An 18588-nucleotide genomic window follows, 5' to 3' on the forward strand; every position below is an offset into this window, starting at 1 on the left:
CTGCAGTCCTGGTACTGTCCATCGCCTCTGCAGTCACCCAGCCCATACTCAATCATCTTCATCAGTGCAAGGAAAACGGTGACGACGGCCACCGCTGCGTCACCGCGAGGCCCCGTGGTGACTCGCAGTATGCCTGAATGGAAGTTTAATTTGCTGGCTTTTATCTGCTCTGTTATTCCTGGTCAATCTTGAGAGCAACTAAATATCAATGATTGAGTTTTTTTCTTTTTTTTTTCTTTTGAGACGGAGTCTTGCTCTATCGCCCAGGCTGGAGTGCAGTGGGGCAATCTCGGCTCACTCAAGCTCCGCCTCCTAGGTTCAAGCAACTCCGTGCCTCAGCCTCCCAAGGACCTGGGATTACAGACTTGCGCTGCCACGCCTGGCTAATTTTTGTATTTTTAGAACAGACAGAACTTCACCGTGTTGGCTAGACTGGTCTGGAATTCCTGACCTCAGGTAATCCACCCGCCTCAGCCTCCCAAAACGCTGGCATTACAGGCATGAGCCACCATGCCCGGCCTAATGATTGATTTTCTTATCTACATTTCTGCAGAATTTTAATGGCTGAAGAAAGTACACTAGTTTTTTTTCTTTTTTCTTTTTTTTTTTTTCATGACAAGAGTCATTTATTTGCTCTTCATAAAATGGCTTACTAGTCACGGGAAGGAAAAGTCAGGGTCTTTTGTCCACAACACTAGGAATTACTGTTGTGTTACAGGATGATTCTGTGAACGCCTTTAGAAAGAAACAACCCTGGTCACATCACGACCATTTTACTGGCTGTGAGACCACCACTGTACTGGCTTCTGTAACATTTCTTGGTTTTCTTTCTAGACCTGAACTAGTTATTTCCTACTTGCCTCCTGGGATGGCTAGTAAAATAAACACTAAAGGTAAGAGGCGACGTGTACTCCGTATCCTATTTGTGTACACTAAGACACCCTTTATCCGCATCCCTTAGATCATATGGAATCGGCCGATATCTTTGTGGGGCTCGTAGTTGTTTACTTTGCTTTTTAAGGTATTTTGTTTGTTTTATTTTTATTTATTTATATATTTATTTATTTACTTATTTATTTATCTTTGAGACAGAATCTCGCTCTGTTGCTCAGGCTGGAGTGCAGTGGCGCAATCTTGGCTCACTGCAACCTCCGCCTCCCGGATTCAAGCCATTCTCCTGCCTCAGCCTCCTGAGTAGCTGGGATTACAGGCATGTGCCACCACGCCCGGCTCATTTTTGTATTTTTAGTAGACACGGGGTTTCACCATGTTGGTCAGACTGGTCTTAAACTCCTGACCTCATGATCCACCCGCCTCGGCCTCCCAAAGTGCTGGGATTACAGGCATGAGCCACTGCTCCCAGCCTAAGGTATTTTATTTAATGGACTTACTTTTCTTTTCTTTTTTTTTTTTAAAAAAAAAAAAAAAAAAAAACATTCCATTGGAAGTGTCACATTTGCAATCCTAGTTCATTCATGTTTTCACAGCTTTGTTGAGCCCCCTGTGGAGGATTACACTACAAGTTTAATTCTGCAGGTTTCTTTGAAAAGAGCCAAACTGGGCCGGGCGCGGTGGCTCAAGCCTGTAATCCCAGCACTTTGGGAGGCCGAGACGGGCGGATCATGAGGTCAGGAGATCGAGACCATCCTGGCTAACCCGGTGAAACCCCGTCTCTACTAAAAAATACAAAAAACTAGCCGGGCGAGGTGGCGGGCGCCTGTAGTCCCAGCTACTCCGGAGGCTGAGGCAGGAGAATGGCGTAAACCCGGGAGGCGGAGCTTGCAGTGAGCTGAGATCCGGCCACTGCACTCCAGCCTGGGCAACAGAGCAAGACTCTGTCTCAAAAAAAAAAAAAAAAAAAGAAAAGAGCCAAACTGTATGAATTTTAATACTCTGCTCTTATAAAGCATCTCCTTCTGTATTTTTTTCCCTACAATATACAAAAGGAAATCTGTTTATTTTACAGCTTTGCAGTCCCCCAAAAGACCACGAAGTCCTGGGAGTAATTCAAAGGTTCCCGAAATTGAGGTCACTGTGGAAGGTAAGGGCCAGTCCGCGGTATGTTTCTGTTCATTCTCTAGTTTACTGATTGTGTCAGTTCACTAGCTATGTGTTTATACGGATGACATTAGCCAAACTAGCTTTACCTGTGAACAGCTGCCTGTGTTAAAGCTACATTTCTGAATGTTTCTCATTGAAAATTTTTAAACCATTAATAGAAAAAAGATAACATGGATCACATCATAAACTGCTCCCAAGAAAAGCCCTGAAATGCTTTTCCTTTATCATAACAAATAAGGGTGCAGAATCACGTGGAATGTTTTATCTTGTTTTTTCCTCTTCATTTTTTTTCTATTCTTTTAAGGAAAGAAAGTTTCAGGGTGGTTTAAACAGCAGTGCTTTGAATGAAAGTATTTTCTTTTTCTTTTATTTTTTTTTTGGAGACAGAATCTCGCTCTCTTGCCCAAGGTGGAGCGCAGTGGCACAATCTTGGGTCACCGCAGCCTCTGCCTCTAGGGTTCAAGTGATTCTCCTGCCCCAGCCTCCCAAGTAGCTGGGATTACAGGTGTCCACCACCAAGTCCGGATATTTTTATATCTTTAGTAGAGATGTGGTTTCACCATGTTGGCCAGGCTAGTCTCAAACTCCTGACCTCAAGTGAGCCAACATGCCCAACTGGTTCTCATCTTTTCAGGCTCACAGTGTTAAAATACTACATACAATACTAAAGACAATCTCCAACCAACAGTCAAGTATGGATATTTCTTCCATCTCTTCATAAATGCAGAAGGAAATCACTGCATTAGGATCATTCTCTATATACCAGGTGTCAAGTTTTTAAATAAGAGTTTGCAATACTGGTGTTGAGTGGCGCAAAAGTCCTCATTTAGTCATCTAGTATCCTTTCAGAGAGCCGGCTTTCTCCTATGACAGCCAACAGGCATCCTTGGGCAACTTACACCCGATTAATTATTTCTGTTAAAAAAATGCCAAGAATTAAAAATATATTGAACCCTTTACTTTCCTCCTTCTGGAAAAGATCAGAGGAAGATCTGTCTTATATACAAGATCAGCCTTTCCTGAAGGGCAGATCCAGGTTTACGGGGCCTGGGAGGCTTTAAGAATATAAAATTAGGCTGGGCGCGGTGGCTCAAGCCTGTAATCCCAGCACTTTGGGAGGCCGAGACGGGCAGATCACGAGGTTAGGAGATCGAGACCATCCTGGCTAACATGGTGAAACCCCGTCTCTACTAAAAATACAAAAAACTAGCCGGGCGAGGTGGCGGGCGCCTGTAGTCCCAGCTACTCCGGAGGCTGAAGCAGGAGAATGGCGTAAACCCAGGAGGCAGAGCTTGCAGTGAGCTGAGATCCGGCCACTGCACTCCAGCCTGGGCGACAGAGCAAGACTCCGTCTCAAAAAAAAAAAAAAAAAAAAGAATATAAAATTAGGACCAAGCACAGTGGCTCTCATGCCTGTAATCCCAGCACTTTGGGAGGCCGAGGCAGACGGATCACCTGAGGTTGGGAGATCAAGACCAGCCTGACCAACATGGAGAAACCCCATCTCTACTAAAAATACAAAATTATCTGGGCGTGGTGGCGCATGCCTGTAATCCCAGCTACTCAGGAGGCTGAGGCAAGAGAATTGCTTGAAAACAGGAGGCAGAGATTGTGGTGAGCCGAGATTGCGCCATTGCACTCCAGCCTGGGCAACAAAAGTGAAACTTTGTCTCAAAAAAAAAAAAAGAAAGGAAAAGAAAAATGGGTTTCTGTGGAAATAGAAAAATGGTTTCTGTGGAACTTGCAGGATGACAAGAATACCCATTTCAATTTGAACCTAGGTTTGTTTTCTGGCACAGGCTGGACTTGAAGATCGTAACCTAGAGACACTTACGTCATTGAATGTGTATTGATTATCATTATTTTTACTCTCCTCTAGGCCCTAATAACAACAATCCTCAAACCTCAGCTGTTCGAACCCCTACCCAGACTAATGGTTCTAACGTTCCCTTCAAGCCACGAGGGAGAGAGTTTTCCTTTGGTAAATATGCGTTTTATTTTTCTTTCTTTCATCGTTTTAAATAGAATAAGTTAATCGTGTTTCCTTTTGCCAGGTGAATTGTTCTTATTGGTGAGTCAGTATATATCAGAGGTTAAAGGAATAGCCCATAGAGCCAGGCTGCCTGAGTTCAGATCTGAGTTCAAATCCGATGCCACTTAGGCAGGCGAATGCACCCTGCCTCATTTTCCCTTTGTGCAAAATGGTAATAACATTACTTTCTTTCTCTGAGGTTATTATGAGGATTATAAGTACTGTCATTTGAAGTACTTAGAACCATACCTCGCATGTAGTAGACACTATAAGTTATGAGGGCATTTTGGGGGTTTTCATTTGTTTTTTCTTTATTTCAGCATTTGTTCACTTACTTGTAGTCAACATAAAAGCAATGTACTAAAACAGTTTGCTTATGTATCAGGACTGGAGTAGTTGTCAAGTCATATCCTGGTAAAAGATTATGCGTTTTTTATTTCTTCTTAAAGATGCACAAATAAGGCTGGGCGCGGTGGCTCACGCCTGTAATCCCAGCACTTTGGGAGGCCGAGGCGGGCGGATCACCTGAGGTTGGGAGTTCGACCCCAGCCTGACCAACATGAAGAAACCCCGTGTCTACTAAAAATACAAAATTAGCCGGGCGTGGTGGTGCATGCCTGTAATCCCAGCTACTCAGGAGGCTGAGGCAGGAGAACTGCTTGAACCTGGGAGGTGGAGGTTGCGGTGAGCAGAGATCGCGCCACTGCACTCCAGCCTGGGTAACGAAAGCGAAACTCCATCTCAAAAAAACAAAACAAAACAAACAAACAAAAAGATGCACAAATAGGATGAAACATTCCCGTCTGTGAGTGTGTATTGATAAGTACCGTGATAAGTATTGCAATTTAACTATCTTATGTTTTATATACAGAGGCCTGGAATGCCAAGATCACGGACCTAAAACAGAAAGTTGAAAATCTCTTCAATGAGAAGTGCGGTAGGTCTATTTTGAAACATTCTTACTGCAGCGCAGGGTGCCTTCATGGGAGTAGAAGGGAGCAGAGGGGGATACTGAGCGTTGGAGTGTCCCTGTCATTGGCAACGCATGGGTTTTTCGGGCTTGAGTGGCGTCATTTCGCCCATGTTCTGTTCTGTGTACGCGGCTGTTTTGCAGGGGAAGCTCTTGGCCTTAAACAAGCCGTGAAGGTGCCGTTCGCATTATTTGAGTCTTTCCCGGAAGACTTTTACGTGGAAGGCTTACCTGAGGGCGTGCCATTCCGAAGACCATCGACTTTTGGCATTCCAAGGCTGGAGAAGATACTCAGAAACAAAGCCAAAATTAAATTCATCATTAAAAAGTAAGGAAATTGGATGAAGTGGGATTAGCATGAGTTGATCGTGTTTGACACTGGGAGATGGGTGTGTGGGTTCATGTTTGTGGCAGGGCTGAATGAGCTCTGGAGTCAGAAAAACTCCTTTTTATGCTGCACTCTTATGTTTAAAACTTTCCGGCCAGGTGCGATGGCTCACGCCTGTAATCCCAGAATTTTGGGAGGCCAAAGTGGGTAGATTACCTGAGGTCAGAAGTTCAAGACCAACCTGGCCAACATGATGAAACCCGTCTCTACTAAAAATATAAAAATCAGCTGGGCGTGGTGGCACGTGCCTGTAATCCCAGCTATTTGGGAGACTGAGGCAGGAGAATCACTCGAACCCGGCAGGCTGAGGTTGCAATGAGCCAAGATCGTGCCATTGCATTCTAGCCTGGGCAGCAAGAGCAAAACTTCATCTCAAAAACAAAAAAAAAAGAAAAGAAAAATTTTCCCTATGCTGCTAGTAGAAGGGAAGGAGGACTCCAGCGTACCAAAGAGATCAAAAAAAAAAAAAAAAAGAAATTTTCCTTATGCTGCTACTAGAAGGGAAGGACGACTCCTCCATACTAGAGAGATAACGACTTTTGGTTGCTGAATGTTGTTACTGCTTGATGCTGAGGAATCTCAGCAGCTGTTCAGTTTTCTAAAGTACTTTTATTTCTCCAAATTAACAGAATATTTTTAATTTCTCCTGTTTGCTCGAACATCTGTGGGTTAGGCTAACATAATTGAAATAGATAGGAATGGGCCAGGTGCGGCCATAAATCCCAGCACTGTGGGAGGCCAAGGCGGGCAAATAACTTGAGGTCAGGAGTTCGACACCAGCCTGGCCAACATGATGAAAACCCGTCTCTACTTAAAATACAAAAAGAAAAAAAGATTAGCCAGGTGTGGTAGCAGTCGCCTGTAATCCCAGCTACTCGAGAGGCTGAGGCAGGAAAATCACTTGAACCCAGGAGGTGGAGGTTGCAGTGAGCCGAGATTGTGCCACTGCACTCCTGCCTGGGTGACAGAGTGAGACTGTCTCAAAAAAGAAAAAAAAGAAATAAGAATAATTGGAGTTTTATAGTACATGCTAATGCGCATGAATTACTTGAAATCAATTGAAATGAATTTTAGGTTTCATTTACTTGGTGTTAGGCTTAATTTTGAGTCACCCAGGGATGCTCTCAAGCAAAGCTGGCCTTGCCAAGCATAATGGCCACCTCTTGATTTATTTATTTTTTTTGAGACGGAGTCTTGCTCTGTACCCCAGACTGGAGTGCAGTGGTGCGTGATCTAGGCTCACTGCAAATCCCGCCTCCTGGGTTCAAACGATTCTCCTGCCTCAGCCTCCCAAGTAGCTAGGATGATAAGCACGTGCCACCACGCCCGGTTCATTTTTGTATTTTTAGTAGAGATGGGGTTTCACTATGTTGGTCAGGCTGGTCTCAAATGCCTGACCTCGTGATCTGCCCATCTCAGCCTCCCAAAGTGCTGGGATTACGGGCATGAGCCACCACGCCTGGCCAGTGGCCCACCTTTTATACTTTTGGCCAGGTCTGCAGAAGTTTGGCAGCCCCTAAGCCCTCTGCTTCCACTTCCGGAGCAAGAGCCTCAAGTGCTCCTGTTTTCACAGCCCATCTTGTGTTTCCGTGCTGCGCACGTCGGGCGTTTTCTCTTTCCATCCTCAAGTCTGGCGCTGATTCTTTTCAGCATACATTCTAGCCTTGGAAAGAAGATGCCAATAAAACCAGTGTAGGGGAAGGGCGGCCAATGAGAGGCAGCGATGGATGTTAGATTTACAATTGTGGTTTGTGTTTTTGGCTGTGGTTCTTTAGATAACCATGTGATTTCTGTTCTTCATGACTAAGAATTGAATTTAGACTTTACAGAGTTACTGGTTTGTAAATCTTTGAGTTGTTTACATTTTAACGTCAGAGTTTTACTGTTTGATCAGCACATTTTTTTCCCTCTTTTGTCTATAGGCCCGAAATGTTTGAGACGGCGATTAAGGAGAGCACCTCCTCTAAGAGCCCTCCCAGTGAGTGTATTTTCTGTATTTTCATTGCTATAGAACACACGCTCTTAGGCGTGCACCATGCAGCTGTGGTTTACAAACATTGCTTAAAGAATAGCCATTGAGGCTGGGCACGGTGGCTCAAGCCTGTAATCCCAGCACTTTGGGAGGCCGAGACGGGTGGATCACGAGGTCAGGGGATCGAGACCATCCTGGCTAACCCGGTGAAACCCTGTCTCTACTAAAAAATACAAAAAAAAAAAAAAGTAGCCGGGCGAGGTGGCAGGTGCCTGTAGTCCTAGCTACTCAGGAGGCTGAGGCAGGAGAATGGCGTAAACCCGGGAGGCGGAGCTTGCAGTGAGCTGAGATCCGGCCACTGCACTCCAACCTGGGCAACAGAGTGAGACTCCGTCTCAAAAAAATAAAGAATAGCCATGGAGGCCAGGTGTGGTGGCTCACACTCGTAATCCCAGCACTTTGGGAGGCCAAGGCGGGTGGATCACCTGAGGTCAGGAGTTCGAGACCAGCTTGGCCAACATGGCAAAACCCTGTCTCTACTAAAAATATAAAAAATTAGCCAGGTGTGGTGGCGGGCGCCTGTAATCCCATCTACTCAGGAGGTTGAGGAGATGGTAGAATCGCTTGAACTTCGGAGGTGGAAGGTGCAGTGAGCCGAGATCGCACCACTGCACTCCAGCCTGGGCAACAGAGCAAGACTTCATCTCAGGAAAAAAAGAAAAAAGAAAAAAAAGGAAAACCCATTCAAAGTTGTAGTTTGGGCTATTTCACAGTTTTCAGTTCTTTAATAGTTGGGTGGCTCTGTTTGTGTGTGATGTTCTCCTAAGCACCACCAGGAAGAGAAAAACAGTGAAAAGCAGCCCTTCAGGGGGCGTCATGTCTTCCTGAAATGATGTACCATGGAAAGAAAGAACCTTGAACAGGACTGAGATCAAATAGTCTCAGACAGCATGATTATTAGAGATGTTGACCATGTTTTCTACAAATTCTGATTTTAAATTTCTATTTTCAGGAAAAATAAATTCATCACCCAACGTTAATACTACTGCCTCAGGTGTAGAAGACCTTAACATCATTCAGGTGACAATTCCAGGTATGATTTCTCTGCTTCCATCATCGTTTGTGGGGGTCTCTTCAGGGCCTCTTGGACTCTCCCAGCTAGAGAGGTTTGCTCAGCTCCTCCAGGTACTCGGATATGTTACACATTGCCTGGCGCTCCTCCCAGACCCCTACAGCAGTTGCCTTCCAAATACAGTTGCTCTCCAAACAGCTCCCGCAAGTTTTGGCACTTGGCATGAGCTAAATCCTGTTAACCACACAAATGTGTCTAGTCTGTTCCTTAAAAAGGGTCTATATAAGGCCGGGCACAGTGGTTCATGCCTATAATCCCAGCACTTTGGGAGGCTGAGGCGGGAGGATCACTTGAGGTCAGGAGTTGAAAACCAGCCTGGCCAACATGGTGAAACCCTGTCTCTACTAAAAATACAAAAAAAGGCCGGGCGCGGTGGCTCAAGCCTGTAATCCCAGCACTTTGGGAGGCCGAGACGGGTGGATCACGAGGTCAGGAGATCGAGACCATCCTGGCTAACACGGTGAAACCCCATCTCTACTAAAAATACAAAAAAACTAGCTGGGCGAGGTGGCGGGCGCCTGTAGTCCCAGCTACTCGGGAGGCTGAGGCGAGAGAATGGCGTAAACCCGGGAGGCGGAGCTTGCAGTGAGCTGAGATCCGGCCACTGCACTCTAGCCCGGGCAACAGAGCAAGACTCCGTCTCAAAAAAAAAAAAAAAAAAAATACAAAAAAAATTAGCCAGGCGTGGTGGTGCGTGGCTGTAATCCCAGCTTCTTGGGAGACTGAGGCAGGAGAAATGCTTGAACTCGGGAGGCAGAGGTCGCAGTGAGCCAAGATGGTGCCACTGTACTCCAGCCTGGGTGACAGAGCGATACTCCTTCTGGGTAATAAAAAATCTATATAAAACAGCAGGTAGGCCGGGCGCGGTGGCTCAAGCCTGTAATCCCAGCACTTTGGGAGGCCGAGACGGGCGGATCACGAGGTCAGGAGATCGAGACCATCCTGGCTAACACGGTGAAACCCCGTCTCTACTAAAATAATACAAAAATCTAGCCGGGCGAGGTGGCGGGCGCCTGTAGTCCCAGCTACTCGGGAGGCTGAGGCAGGAGAATGGCGTAAACCCGGGAGGCGCAGCTTGCAGTGAGCTGAGATCCGGCCACTGCACTCCAGCCCGGGAGAGCGAGACTCCGTCTCAAAAAAAAAAAAAAAAAAAAATCAGCAGGTAAAGGTCTTTATAACAAGAATAAGTTTGTAATATTTTTAGTTAGGCATTATTTTAAACAATTTCAAATTTAATTGAGTTCAAAGTGCTCAAATACTTAAATCATTTAAAAATGGCAAATGCTTGAAAACATTACACAGAGCTCCTATAAATTGGGATTAAAAGTGCATCATTGAGCAGCGGCTTGTACCTGTAGTCCCGGCTACTTGGGAGACTAAGCCAGGAGGATCGCTTGAGCCCAAGAGTTCGAGGCCAGTCTGGGCAACATCGTGAGATACCATCTCTTTACCCAAAAAAAAAAAAAAAAAAAAAAGCAGTATTTAAGTTTTGGGTTTTCTCTGAACTGTTTTAGATGATGATAATGAAAGACTCTCGAAAGTTGAAAAAGCTAGACAGCTAAGAGAACAAGTGAATGACCTCTTTAGTCGGAAATTTGGTAAGTTTTGCATTTGGAAAGTACAGTTGCTATAAGCAAAGAGATTTGTTTTAGTAAGATCTTTTCAGCAGATGATGGTTAGGTGGTTGTAATCCTCCTGTAGAAAAGGAATTAAAATTTAAAAGTAAGTGTTTTGTTTATGCTAAATTTATTTAATAAGATACCATTAGTGTTATATTATTGATTGTCAGTATAAAAGTTCATGAATTTAAGGTTCACCGTCTGGCAGTGTGGCTCACGCTTGTAATCCTAGCATTTTGGGAGGCTGAGGTGGGTGGATTCGTTGAGGCCAGGAGTTCGAGACCAACCTGGCCAGCATGGTGAAACCCTGTCTCTACTAAAAAATACAAAAAGTTAGCCAGGTATGGTGACACATGCCTATAATCCCAGCTACTCAGGAGGGTGTGGCATGAGAACTGCTTGAATCCGGGAGGCAGAGATTGCAGTGAGCTGAGATCAAGCCATTGCACTCCAACCTAGGTGATAGAGTGAGACTCTGTCTCAAAAAAAATTTTTTTTTAAGGTTCATATTTAAATGTGTTTGAAGTGTACAAAGACCTTAGTTAACAGCAGAGACAGTCTTTAAAATAAATGTTGATCTGGTGCTTTTGACAGACGTTTTAAGGCAGTGGGTTAATCGGTGCTGTTGCGCTGTTTGTCTCACTGTCTCTGTAGGTGAAGCCATTGGTATGGGTTTTCCTGTGAAAGTTCCCTACAGGAAAATCACAATTAACCCTGGCTGTGTGGTGGTTGATGGCATGCCGCCGGGGGTATCCTTCAAAGCCCCTAGCTACCTGGAAATCAGCTCCATGAGAAGGATCTTAGATTCTGCCGAGTTTATCAAATTCACGGTCATTAGGTAAGTGAGAGTTTTCTGCTCAGTCACAGGAACGAATCTGGAGCTCATGAGGCTGACTCATCTAAAATTCAGCCACAGGTAGTCATCGAATCAGGCTTCCTATGCTATGCAATGAACAAATAAATATAACTTGTTTCATCAGTAGAATGTTAGATGTGCCTCTGCCTAAGCCGACTCTTTTAATTCTTTGGCAAAGGGTTGGCAAACCAGGACTGTTTGCCAGCCTCCTATTTTTAGAGACTTCCTGAAACACAGCTACGCCCGTATTATCCATGGCTACTTTCCTGTCACAGTGAGTAAATAGCTGGGACTGAGACAGCATGGCCTCCAAAGTCTAAAATATTTCCTCTCTAGCACTTTATAGAAAAACTTTGGCCAGGCACAGTGGCTCATGCCTGTAATCCCAGCATTTTGGGAGGCCAAGGCAGGCAGATCACCTGAGGTCAGGAGTTCCAGACCAGCCTGGCCAACATGGTGAAATCCTGTCTCTACACAAATACAGCAGTTAGCTGGGCATGATGGTGAGTGCCTGTAGTCCCAGCTACTCGGGAGGCTGAGGCAGGAGAATCGCTTGAACCCAGGAGGTGGAGGTTGTAGTGAGCCGAGATTATGCCATTGCACTCCAGCCTGGGTGACAGAGTGAGACTCTATCTCAAGAAAGAAAGAAAAACTTTGCCAACCTCTGTCTTAGGGCGCCGTGTCACAGGCTTTGGGTCAGACGGATTCAACCTCGCATCAACCATTCGTTAGCCTGGTCACTCTGTTCCTTGTCTGTAAATGAGAGTGACCATTGTTACCACGGAGAGTGTCGGAGAGTGTCAGCTCCCTCCCGTAGAGCAGGCATGATGATTGTACTCACCCTCTAACACCATTTGAGCACCACATTCCTTCCTGTGTCCTTGTTACCATAAGAGATGCCCACCTAGGCTGGGTGCGGAGGCTCACACCTGTAATCCCAGCACTTTGGGAGGCCGAGGCATGCGAATCATGAGGTCAGGAGATTGAGACAATCCTGGCTAACACGGTGAAACCCCGTCTCTACTAAAAATACAAAAAATTAGCCAGGCATGGTGGTGCACGCCTGTAGTCCCAGCTACTCAGGAGGCTGAGGCAGGAGAATGGCATGAACCCAGGAGGCGGAGCTTGCAGTGAGCCGAGATCGCGCCACTGCACTCCAGCCTGGGCGACAGAGCGAGACTCCATCTCAAAAAAAAAAAAAAAAGAGACGCCCACCTGAGCACCAACCCCAGGTTATCTTCCTCTTTTTCTTCCAGCGCCCCAGAAACTTAGCTACAACTCAACCTACCCAATCAGATCATCATCAAATTGCCACTGTCTCTAGTTCAAATCTCTTAGGACTGGCACTCAGAAATCTCATAATAAATCCTCTTGAGGTTTCTTCTCATTCACTCGTCTTCTTCCAACCTTCTTTCCCTCAAAATCTCATATTTTTGTTCTGCTTCACCCACCGTCATTCTCCATATCATTCCCAGGAGTTAGGCAAAAAGCCCCTTCCGTTCTTCTGTGCGTTGAACTTAGAATCACTCTGTTCCCTGCTCTGCGCTTCTGTTTTTTGTTTTTCCTCCATTTACTGCGTAACATTTTCTAACAGTGTTCTTATTATGGACACATACCTATCTATCTCTTCCATAAGTTTATAAGGTCGTGGATAATACTTCTCACTGCAGTACGTAAATGACATGGGCTAGATATGAGTTGAATAGACAGTTATACCTGTAAATTCTTATAGAGTGAAAATAAATTATTATACTTTACAATTTGTTTCTCTCTTTAGACCATTTCCAGGACTTGTGATAAATAACCGTGAGTATTTTGTGAAGTGTTTTTGTTTTTGCCCTGGGGTCTGACATGTGTGCGTGAGTGTGTATGTATGCTTAAAGTATATCACGTTACTTCACCTACGTCAGCAGCCATGCCAGATACTTACTTTAGCCCTCAGTAAAAACACCAGGCACTTCCAAGTTGTAAAATTCTTCAAGCTTCTTAACTTTTCCTGTCCTTGATGCACTTAATCATAAAATGGTAATAATAGCACTGATTCTGGGGGAGTCATTCCAGTAGATGGAAAGCACCTAGAACAAGTGTCAGCAAGCTCTTGCCGAGGGTTGTGCATAAAGTTTTATTGAAACCACCATCGTGTTCATTTGTTTATGGCAGCATTGAGAGGTGGCAACAGCAAATGTGTGCTTGCAAAACCTAAAATGCTTACTAATTGGCTCTGTAAGAAAAGAGTTTGCAGCCCCCTAACCTAAAACAGCATCTAGCCTATAGTATGTGCTTAGCCTACGGTATGTGCTCAGCGAATACAATCTATATTTATTACTGCTTTTATGACTGTTATAATTACTGTGCTTGGATTTCGTGCCAAAGTAAGTCACTTAATGTGCCTGCTTCTATTACTATTTCAGCACAGTGTCTGGCACACATTGGGCTTTCAAATATTGCCGAGCGGGTGAACAAATGTCCTTTCAATCCCTTAACATTGATGTCATTTTCAATAGTATTTTGAGCCAAACTTAATTTTGCGAGTGTGTTTTTGTTCCCTTAACTTTATTATTAAAAATGTATAAAAGTGAGGCCAGGAGCGGTAGCTCACGCCTGTAATCCCAGCAGTTTGGAGGCTGAGGCAGGCGGATCACTTGAGGTTGGGAGTTTGAGACCAGCCTGTCCAACATGGTGAAAACCTGTCTCTACTAAAAATACAAAAATCAGCTGGGCGTGGTGGCAGACGCCTGTAATCCCAGCTACTCAGGAGGGTGAGGCAGGAGAATTGCTTGAATCCTGGAGGCGGAGGTTACAGTGAGCTGAGATCATGCCATTGCACTCCAGCCTGGACAACAAGAGCAAAACTCTGTCTCAATAAATTATTTATTTACATAAATAATACATAAATAAATAAAATGTTCTCTTTTGTTCCTGTTCTTGTGCGGTAGTGTGGAATAAGAGTTTTATGGTAATTACTATGAATTAGTGATTCTGAGGACCATATCAGAACTCTGAGGTTTGTATCCTTCTCATCTTGAGCAAATGTATGTTAAAATGCTTGTCAAAGGGAACAACACGTCCTTACATTATTAAACTGATCTGCTTCATTTTCAGAGCTGGTTGATCAGAGTGAGTCAGAAGGCCCCGTGATACAAGGTGAGCGAGGCAGGGGAGGGCCTGGAGCTACTCCTGCCGCTCCGTCGCCTGCCCTGAGGGGACTCAGTTACACAGCGCACACATGCTGCTCTGTGGTTTTCACTCCTGGGTCTGACAGCTGATCAAAACATAAATTCAAGCTGTGGGTCCTGATTGAGAACAGGGGGCTGCAAACCATTTGTACCCCCTATCCCAGCTCAGGCCTAACATCAGGAACCCCAGGATTAATGGATAGGATGAAATGGCAGAGAAAGAGGCTCGTCATTTTAACCTGACTCTATGCCGTCCATTTCTAATGTCTGCCATAAGTCATTGAGCAAAATATTCTTGAGTATAAATGTACTGATTGTGCTTTTAAAAAATTCCTTAAAAAACAAGTGGAATGGCCCGGTGCTATGTGAGTCATTGAAAGTAATGAGGCTAGGCGCGGTGGCTCACGCCTATCATCCCAGCACTTTGGGAGGCCGGAGCGGGTGGATCACTTGAGATCAGGAGTTCGAGACCAGCCTGCCCAACATGGTAAAACTCATATCTACTAAAAATACAAAAATTAGCCGGACGTGGTGGTGGGCACCTATAGTCCCAGCTACTTGGGAGGCTGAGGCAGGAGAACTGCTTGAACCTGGGAGGTGGAGGTTGCATTGAGCCAAGATCACGCCACTGCACTCCAGCCTGGGCAACAAAGGGAGATTGGGTCTCAAAAAAACAAACATATGAACAAAAACAAAACAGTAATGAAAAGCTTTTATTAAAGGGAGTAAACAGAAGGATGAGGAAGAAAGCATAACTAACTAAGGCACTTGTTGTTTTCATGGTAGAGCTATGTTAAGACTGCTCTTTCAGACTTCAGCTGTATGTGTAAACTTAGGACCGCATTTGAGAAACAGAAATTTGAAAGTACACTTGGATAATTGTGTGCTCCACCTCAAGACTGTGGGCATTGTGCCATCATGCACCTGTGTTTGTACAGAGTCTGGAGGGCTTTTCTTCTCTTCCTCCTCCTGGGTTCTTTCATAGTATAAAGCAGCTGTTGGACAATGTGGAAATCAATCTCTGTGTTTCTCTTTAGAATCAGCTGAACCAAGCCAGTTGGAAGTTCCAGCCACAGAAGGTAAAAGGGTGGGGTGGTCCTGCAAGTCCTTAAAACTTCTTCTTTCTTCTTTTTCTTTCTTTTCTTTTCTTTTCTTTTTTTTTTTTTTTTGACACGGAGTCTTGCTCTGTCACCCGGGCTGGAGTGCAGTGGCCGGATCTCAGCTGACTGCAAGCTCCGCCTCCTGGGTTTACGCCATTCTCCTGCCTCAGCCTCCCGAGTAGCTGGGACTACAGTAGGCGCCTGCCACCTCGCCCGGCTATTTTTTTTTTGTATTTTTAGTAGAGATGGGGTTTCACCGTGTTAGCCAGGATGGTCTCGATCTCCTGACCTCGTGATCCGCCCGTCTCGGCCTCCCAAAGTGCTGGGATTACAGGCTTGAGCCACCGCGCCCGGCCATCTTTTCTTTTTTTTTTTTAAGACAGGGTCTCGCTCTGTCACCCAGGCTGGAGTGAGGTGGCGTGATCTCTGCAACCTCCGCCTGCCAGGCTCAAGCAATTCTCCTGCCTCAGCCTCCCGAGTAGCTGGGATTACAGGCCTGCACCATCATGCTTGGCTAATTTCTGTATTTTTAGTAGAAACGGGGTTTCACCATGTTGGCCAGGCTAGTCTCGAACTCAGGTGACCTACCAGCCTTGGCTTCCCAAAGTGCTCGGATTACAGGCACGAGCCACCTCGCCCAGCCAAGACTTTTTACCAGGACAAAGGATTGTGTGTTTAAACTATTGAGTGGTGGTTTTGCTCTCTTTCTTCTGGGTGAATTGGATTTGCAGGTTATGCTGTTGCGAGATGAGGCATAGCTGCCTTTGCTCCATTTCCCCCAGATGACTTGGTAAATTCTCTGTGAATGACTCTGCTACATAACCTAGATAACATAATGTGTGTCCTTTAAATGCGTAAAAGCCAGGAGATGTTTGTTACTTTGAAAACTTAAGTAACAAAATTTTGAATGTATTGCTAAAGAGACTTCTCTCTGAAGCTCTTTTGATGTTTGGTGTCTTGTTCTTCTTATTATTAAACCATATCTTAGTAAACAGTTTGGTACAAATGGATTTATCATTGAGCAGGTCTGCAAAATGATTAATTGGTACCATTTTTTTTCCATTGATAGAAATAAAAGAGACTGATGGAAGCTCTCAGATCAAGCAAGAACCAGACCCCACGTGGTAGACCTCTTCCCTCCTAGGGTAAATCAGCTTCTGTGTCAGGGATGCCGTGTGGTGTCCATCTGAACCCCCTGCATATGCGTAGCTAATGTGATCTCCCCATTTCCACATAAGATGGTGGCCCTGCCTTCAGGGAATGTGGGAGCCAGGTGGGAGCCTTCCTGGATGTTTAAGCTAGAAGGTTCAACAGGGAGATTCTCCTTGGATCAATATATGTCTCTCAGTCAAAGATGTAAAAGCACTTTTGCCTTAAAAAGAATGTTGTTTCTAATCTATAGAGTAAACGTTGTCCTTCTCATTGGAATTCACTATGAGTCAGAATCATTAGACTTTTTTTTTTCCCGTAGTAATAGTATTTTACAGAGTCTCACAGAGCTGCAGATCTATTGTTCATCTTGCAGAGTTGAGTTCACAAGTCTGATCCTGTTATTCCAGATTTCTTAAGCTTGGCCAAGTTATAACAGGAGCAGTAGCTTGAGACCCGAAGTCAGGAAACTTTGACAATGGATTTTTTTTTTTTAATCCAGAGACTTGTTGTACTGGAATTTGCCTTACCCTGTCAGCTCATGGACTTAAGGTTTCATCCCGCTTTATGAATGCATCCGAATCCAAGTCATTGTTACCTGAATTTGCAAATTAAGTTGTGATATTCGTGACTGTTAAATTCCTGTAATTAGATTAACCTGTTTGCTTGCTTGTTTGTTTTCTCTCCTATTTTAGCTTAAAGTATCAGTGGTTGAGAAGAGCTTTTCGGACGTGTTACTTCCCCAAGCTGTGTAATATACTTGTATAACAGAAATACCTTCTATACAAACCTTTTTTTCTACTTTTAGATAGAAATGTCTACTTTTTCAGCAGTTCTGTGAATTAAAGAGCAGAGTGACTGTGGGTCTGGAATGGCTGGTGTACTTGGGAATGTATTATCAGGATTATACAGCAATGCTGGGAAACGACAGGGAAAATGACAGGAATGAATCTCACCAGATTTTTTATGTACTCAGCAGAGCCTTGAGTTATGGTGTTTATTTTCCAATCAAGTGAAGATATCTCCTACTGGAACATCTCAGCTTCTGCAGTGAAGAAAAATTCCTGTGATAGTTCAGTTCTTTAGTTTTTCTATTTGAAAAAAAAAAAAAATCATTTAAATGATCCTTTGTTCACGGCTCTCCTTAATGACTGAGTGAACAGTTCCTATCTGTATATTTGACTAAACCTTTTCCTAAGCTATCTCTCATGGTTCCTATGTTTTTTTATCATAATTAAAAGCAAAACCATCTGGATCACCTAACAGTCAGAGGTCAGTATCTCAGCGTGTGAATTACAGAGTAAATACAGAGAGAACCTCTTCCACTTCTACTTTTCGTCCAAATAAAATGCATGGTGTACCAGAAGTTGAAGATCGGGTTGAGGATTGGGGGTAGCTCGATGACACTAAGGCCCCGACATCGCGGGACCTGCTGTGGCGTGGATTCTTAGGAACGTGGTTCTAGCCGGTCCCCTCTCCAGGGGTCGCCATGGCCGGCATTACTTCCTAGTTCTTCTTGTAACCCTGAGGTGCCAGCACGGGGAGGGAGGAGGGATCAGGGGGCTGAGGATGCAACCTCTGACGTTCTGCGCCTTCCTAGGAGAGTCTTACATGTGTTGAGATTTCACAAGCAATGCGAGTTGTAAAATACCAGCTCTACAAGAAGCTAGGCTCTGTGACAGCATAGTTCTCAGTAGCTTTATCACAATATTCACAATGGAGAATTATATGACATGGTAGCAGAAATAGGCCCTTTTATGTGTTGCTTCTATTTTACCTCAAATTGTAGATATAGGGTAATCAATAAAATCCATCCATGCCTTTCACACACTAAGTCATTGCTCTCTCGGCTGTTTTCATGGTTCTGTCTGGGGAAGTTTGGGGGTGGCTCGGCGTAGGTGGGACGCAGACTGAGGCTGAGGCTGGCGCTGGGCAGAGCCCGCCAGGCCTCCCGGGGACAGTGCCACTTGCGGTGTTTTTCAGACCACTGCTGCTCGTCTCCTCTGAGCTGGACCAGGGCCCCCACCCACCCTTCTGGGCCAGCCAGCTGTGGATGGAGAGCAGCTCACATACGATTTTGGGAGCCAAAAGCCCCTGCCATCGAGAGCTCATGCAGCAGCCGCTCCTGCCTGA

General features: G+C 44.9%; 1 protein-coding gene across 6 annotated transcripts in view; it reads left to right on the forward strand.

The window, feature by feature from the left end:
• The window catches only part of GTF2I (general transcription factor IIi), a 115041-nt gene extending 96752 nt beyond the window's left edge, over positions 1-18289 (forward strand). For all 6 annotated transcript variants that reach the window (XM_033192904.1, XM_033192907.1, XM_033192905.1 and 3 more), the window contains 14 exons: positions 835-893; positions 1967-2041; positions 3941-4042; positions 4965-5030; positions 5208-5391; positions 7374-7429; positions 8436-8516; positions 10070-10153; positions 10829-11012; positions 12808-12836; positions 14133-14174; positions 15244-15285; positions 16376-16451; positions 17151-18289. In XM_033192904.1, coding sequence (XP_033048795.1) covers positions 835-893; positions 1967-2041; positions 3941-4042; positions 4965-5030; positions 5208-5391; positions 7374-7429; positions 8436-8516; positions 10070-10153; positions 10829-11012; positions 12808-12836; positions 14133-14174; positions 15244-15285; positions 16376-16434 — 1063 coding nt within the window. In that variant the 3' untranslated portion in view covers positions 16435-16451; positions 17151-18289. The remainder of the gene's footprint in view (positions 1-834; positions 894-1966; positions 2042-3940; positions 4043-4964; positions 5031-5207; positions 5392-7373; positions 7430-8435; positions 8517-10069; positions 10154-10828; positions 11013-12807; positions 12837-14132; positions 14175-15243; positions 15286-16375; positions 16452-17150) is intronic.
• The last annotated feature ends 299 nt before the right edge of the window (positions 18290-18588 follow it).

This window comes from Trachypithecus francoisi, unplaced genomic scaffold (genome assembly GCF_009764315.1).
Source record: "Trachypithecus francoisi isolate TF-2019V2 unplaced genomic scaffold, Tfra_2.0 Lachesis_group4, whole genome shotgun sequence".
NCBI classification, from domain to species: domain Eukaryota; kingdom Metazoa; phylum Chordata; class Mammalia; order Primates; family Cercopithecidae; genus Trachypithecus; species Trachypithecus francoisi.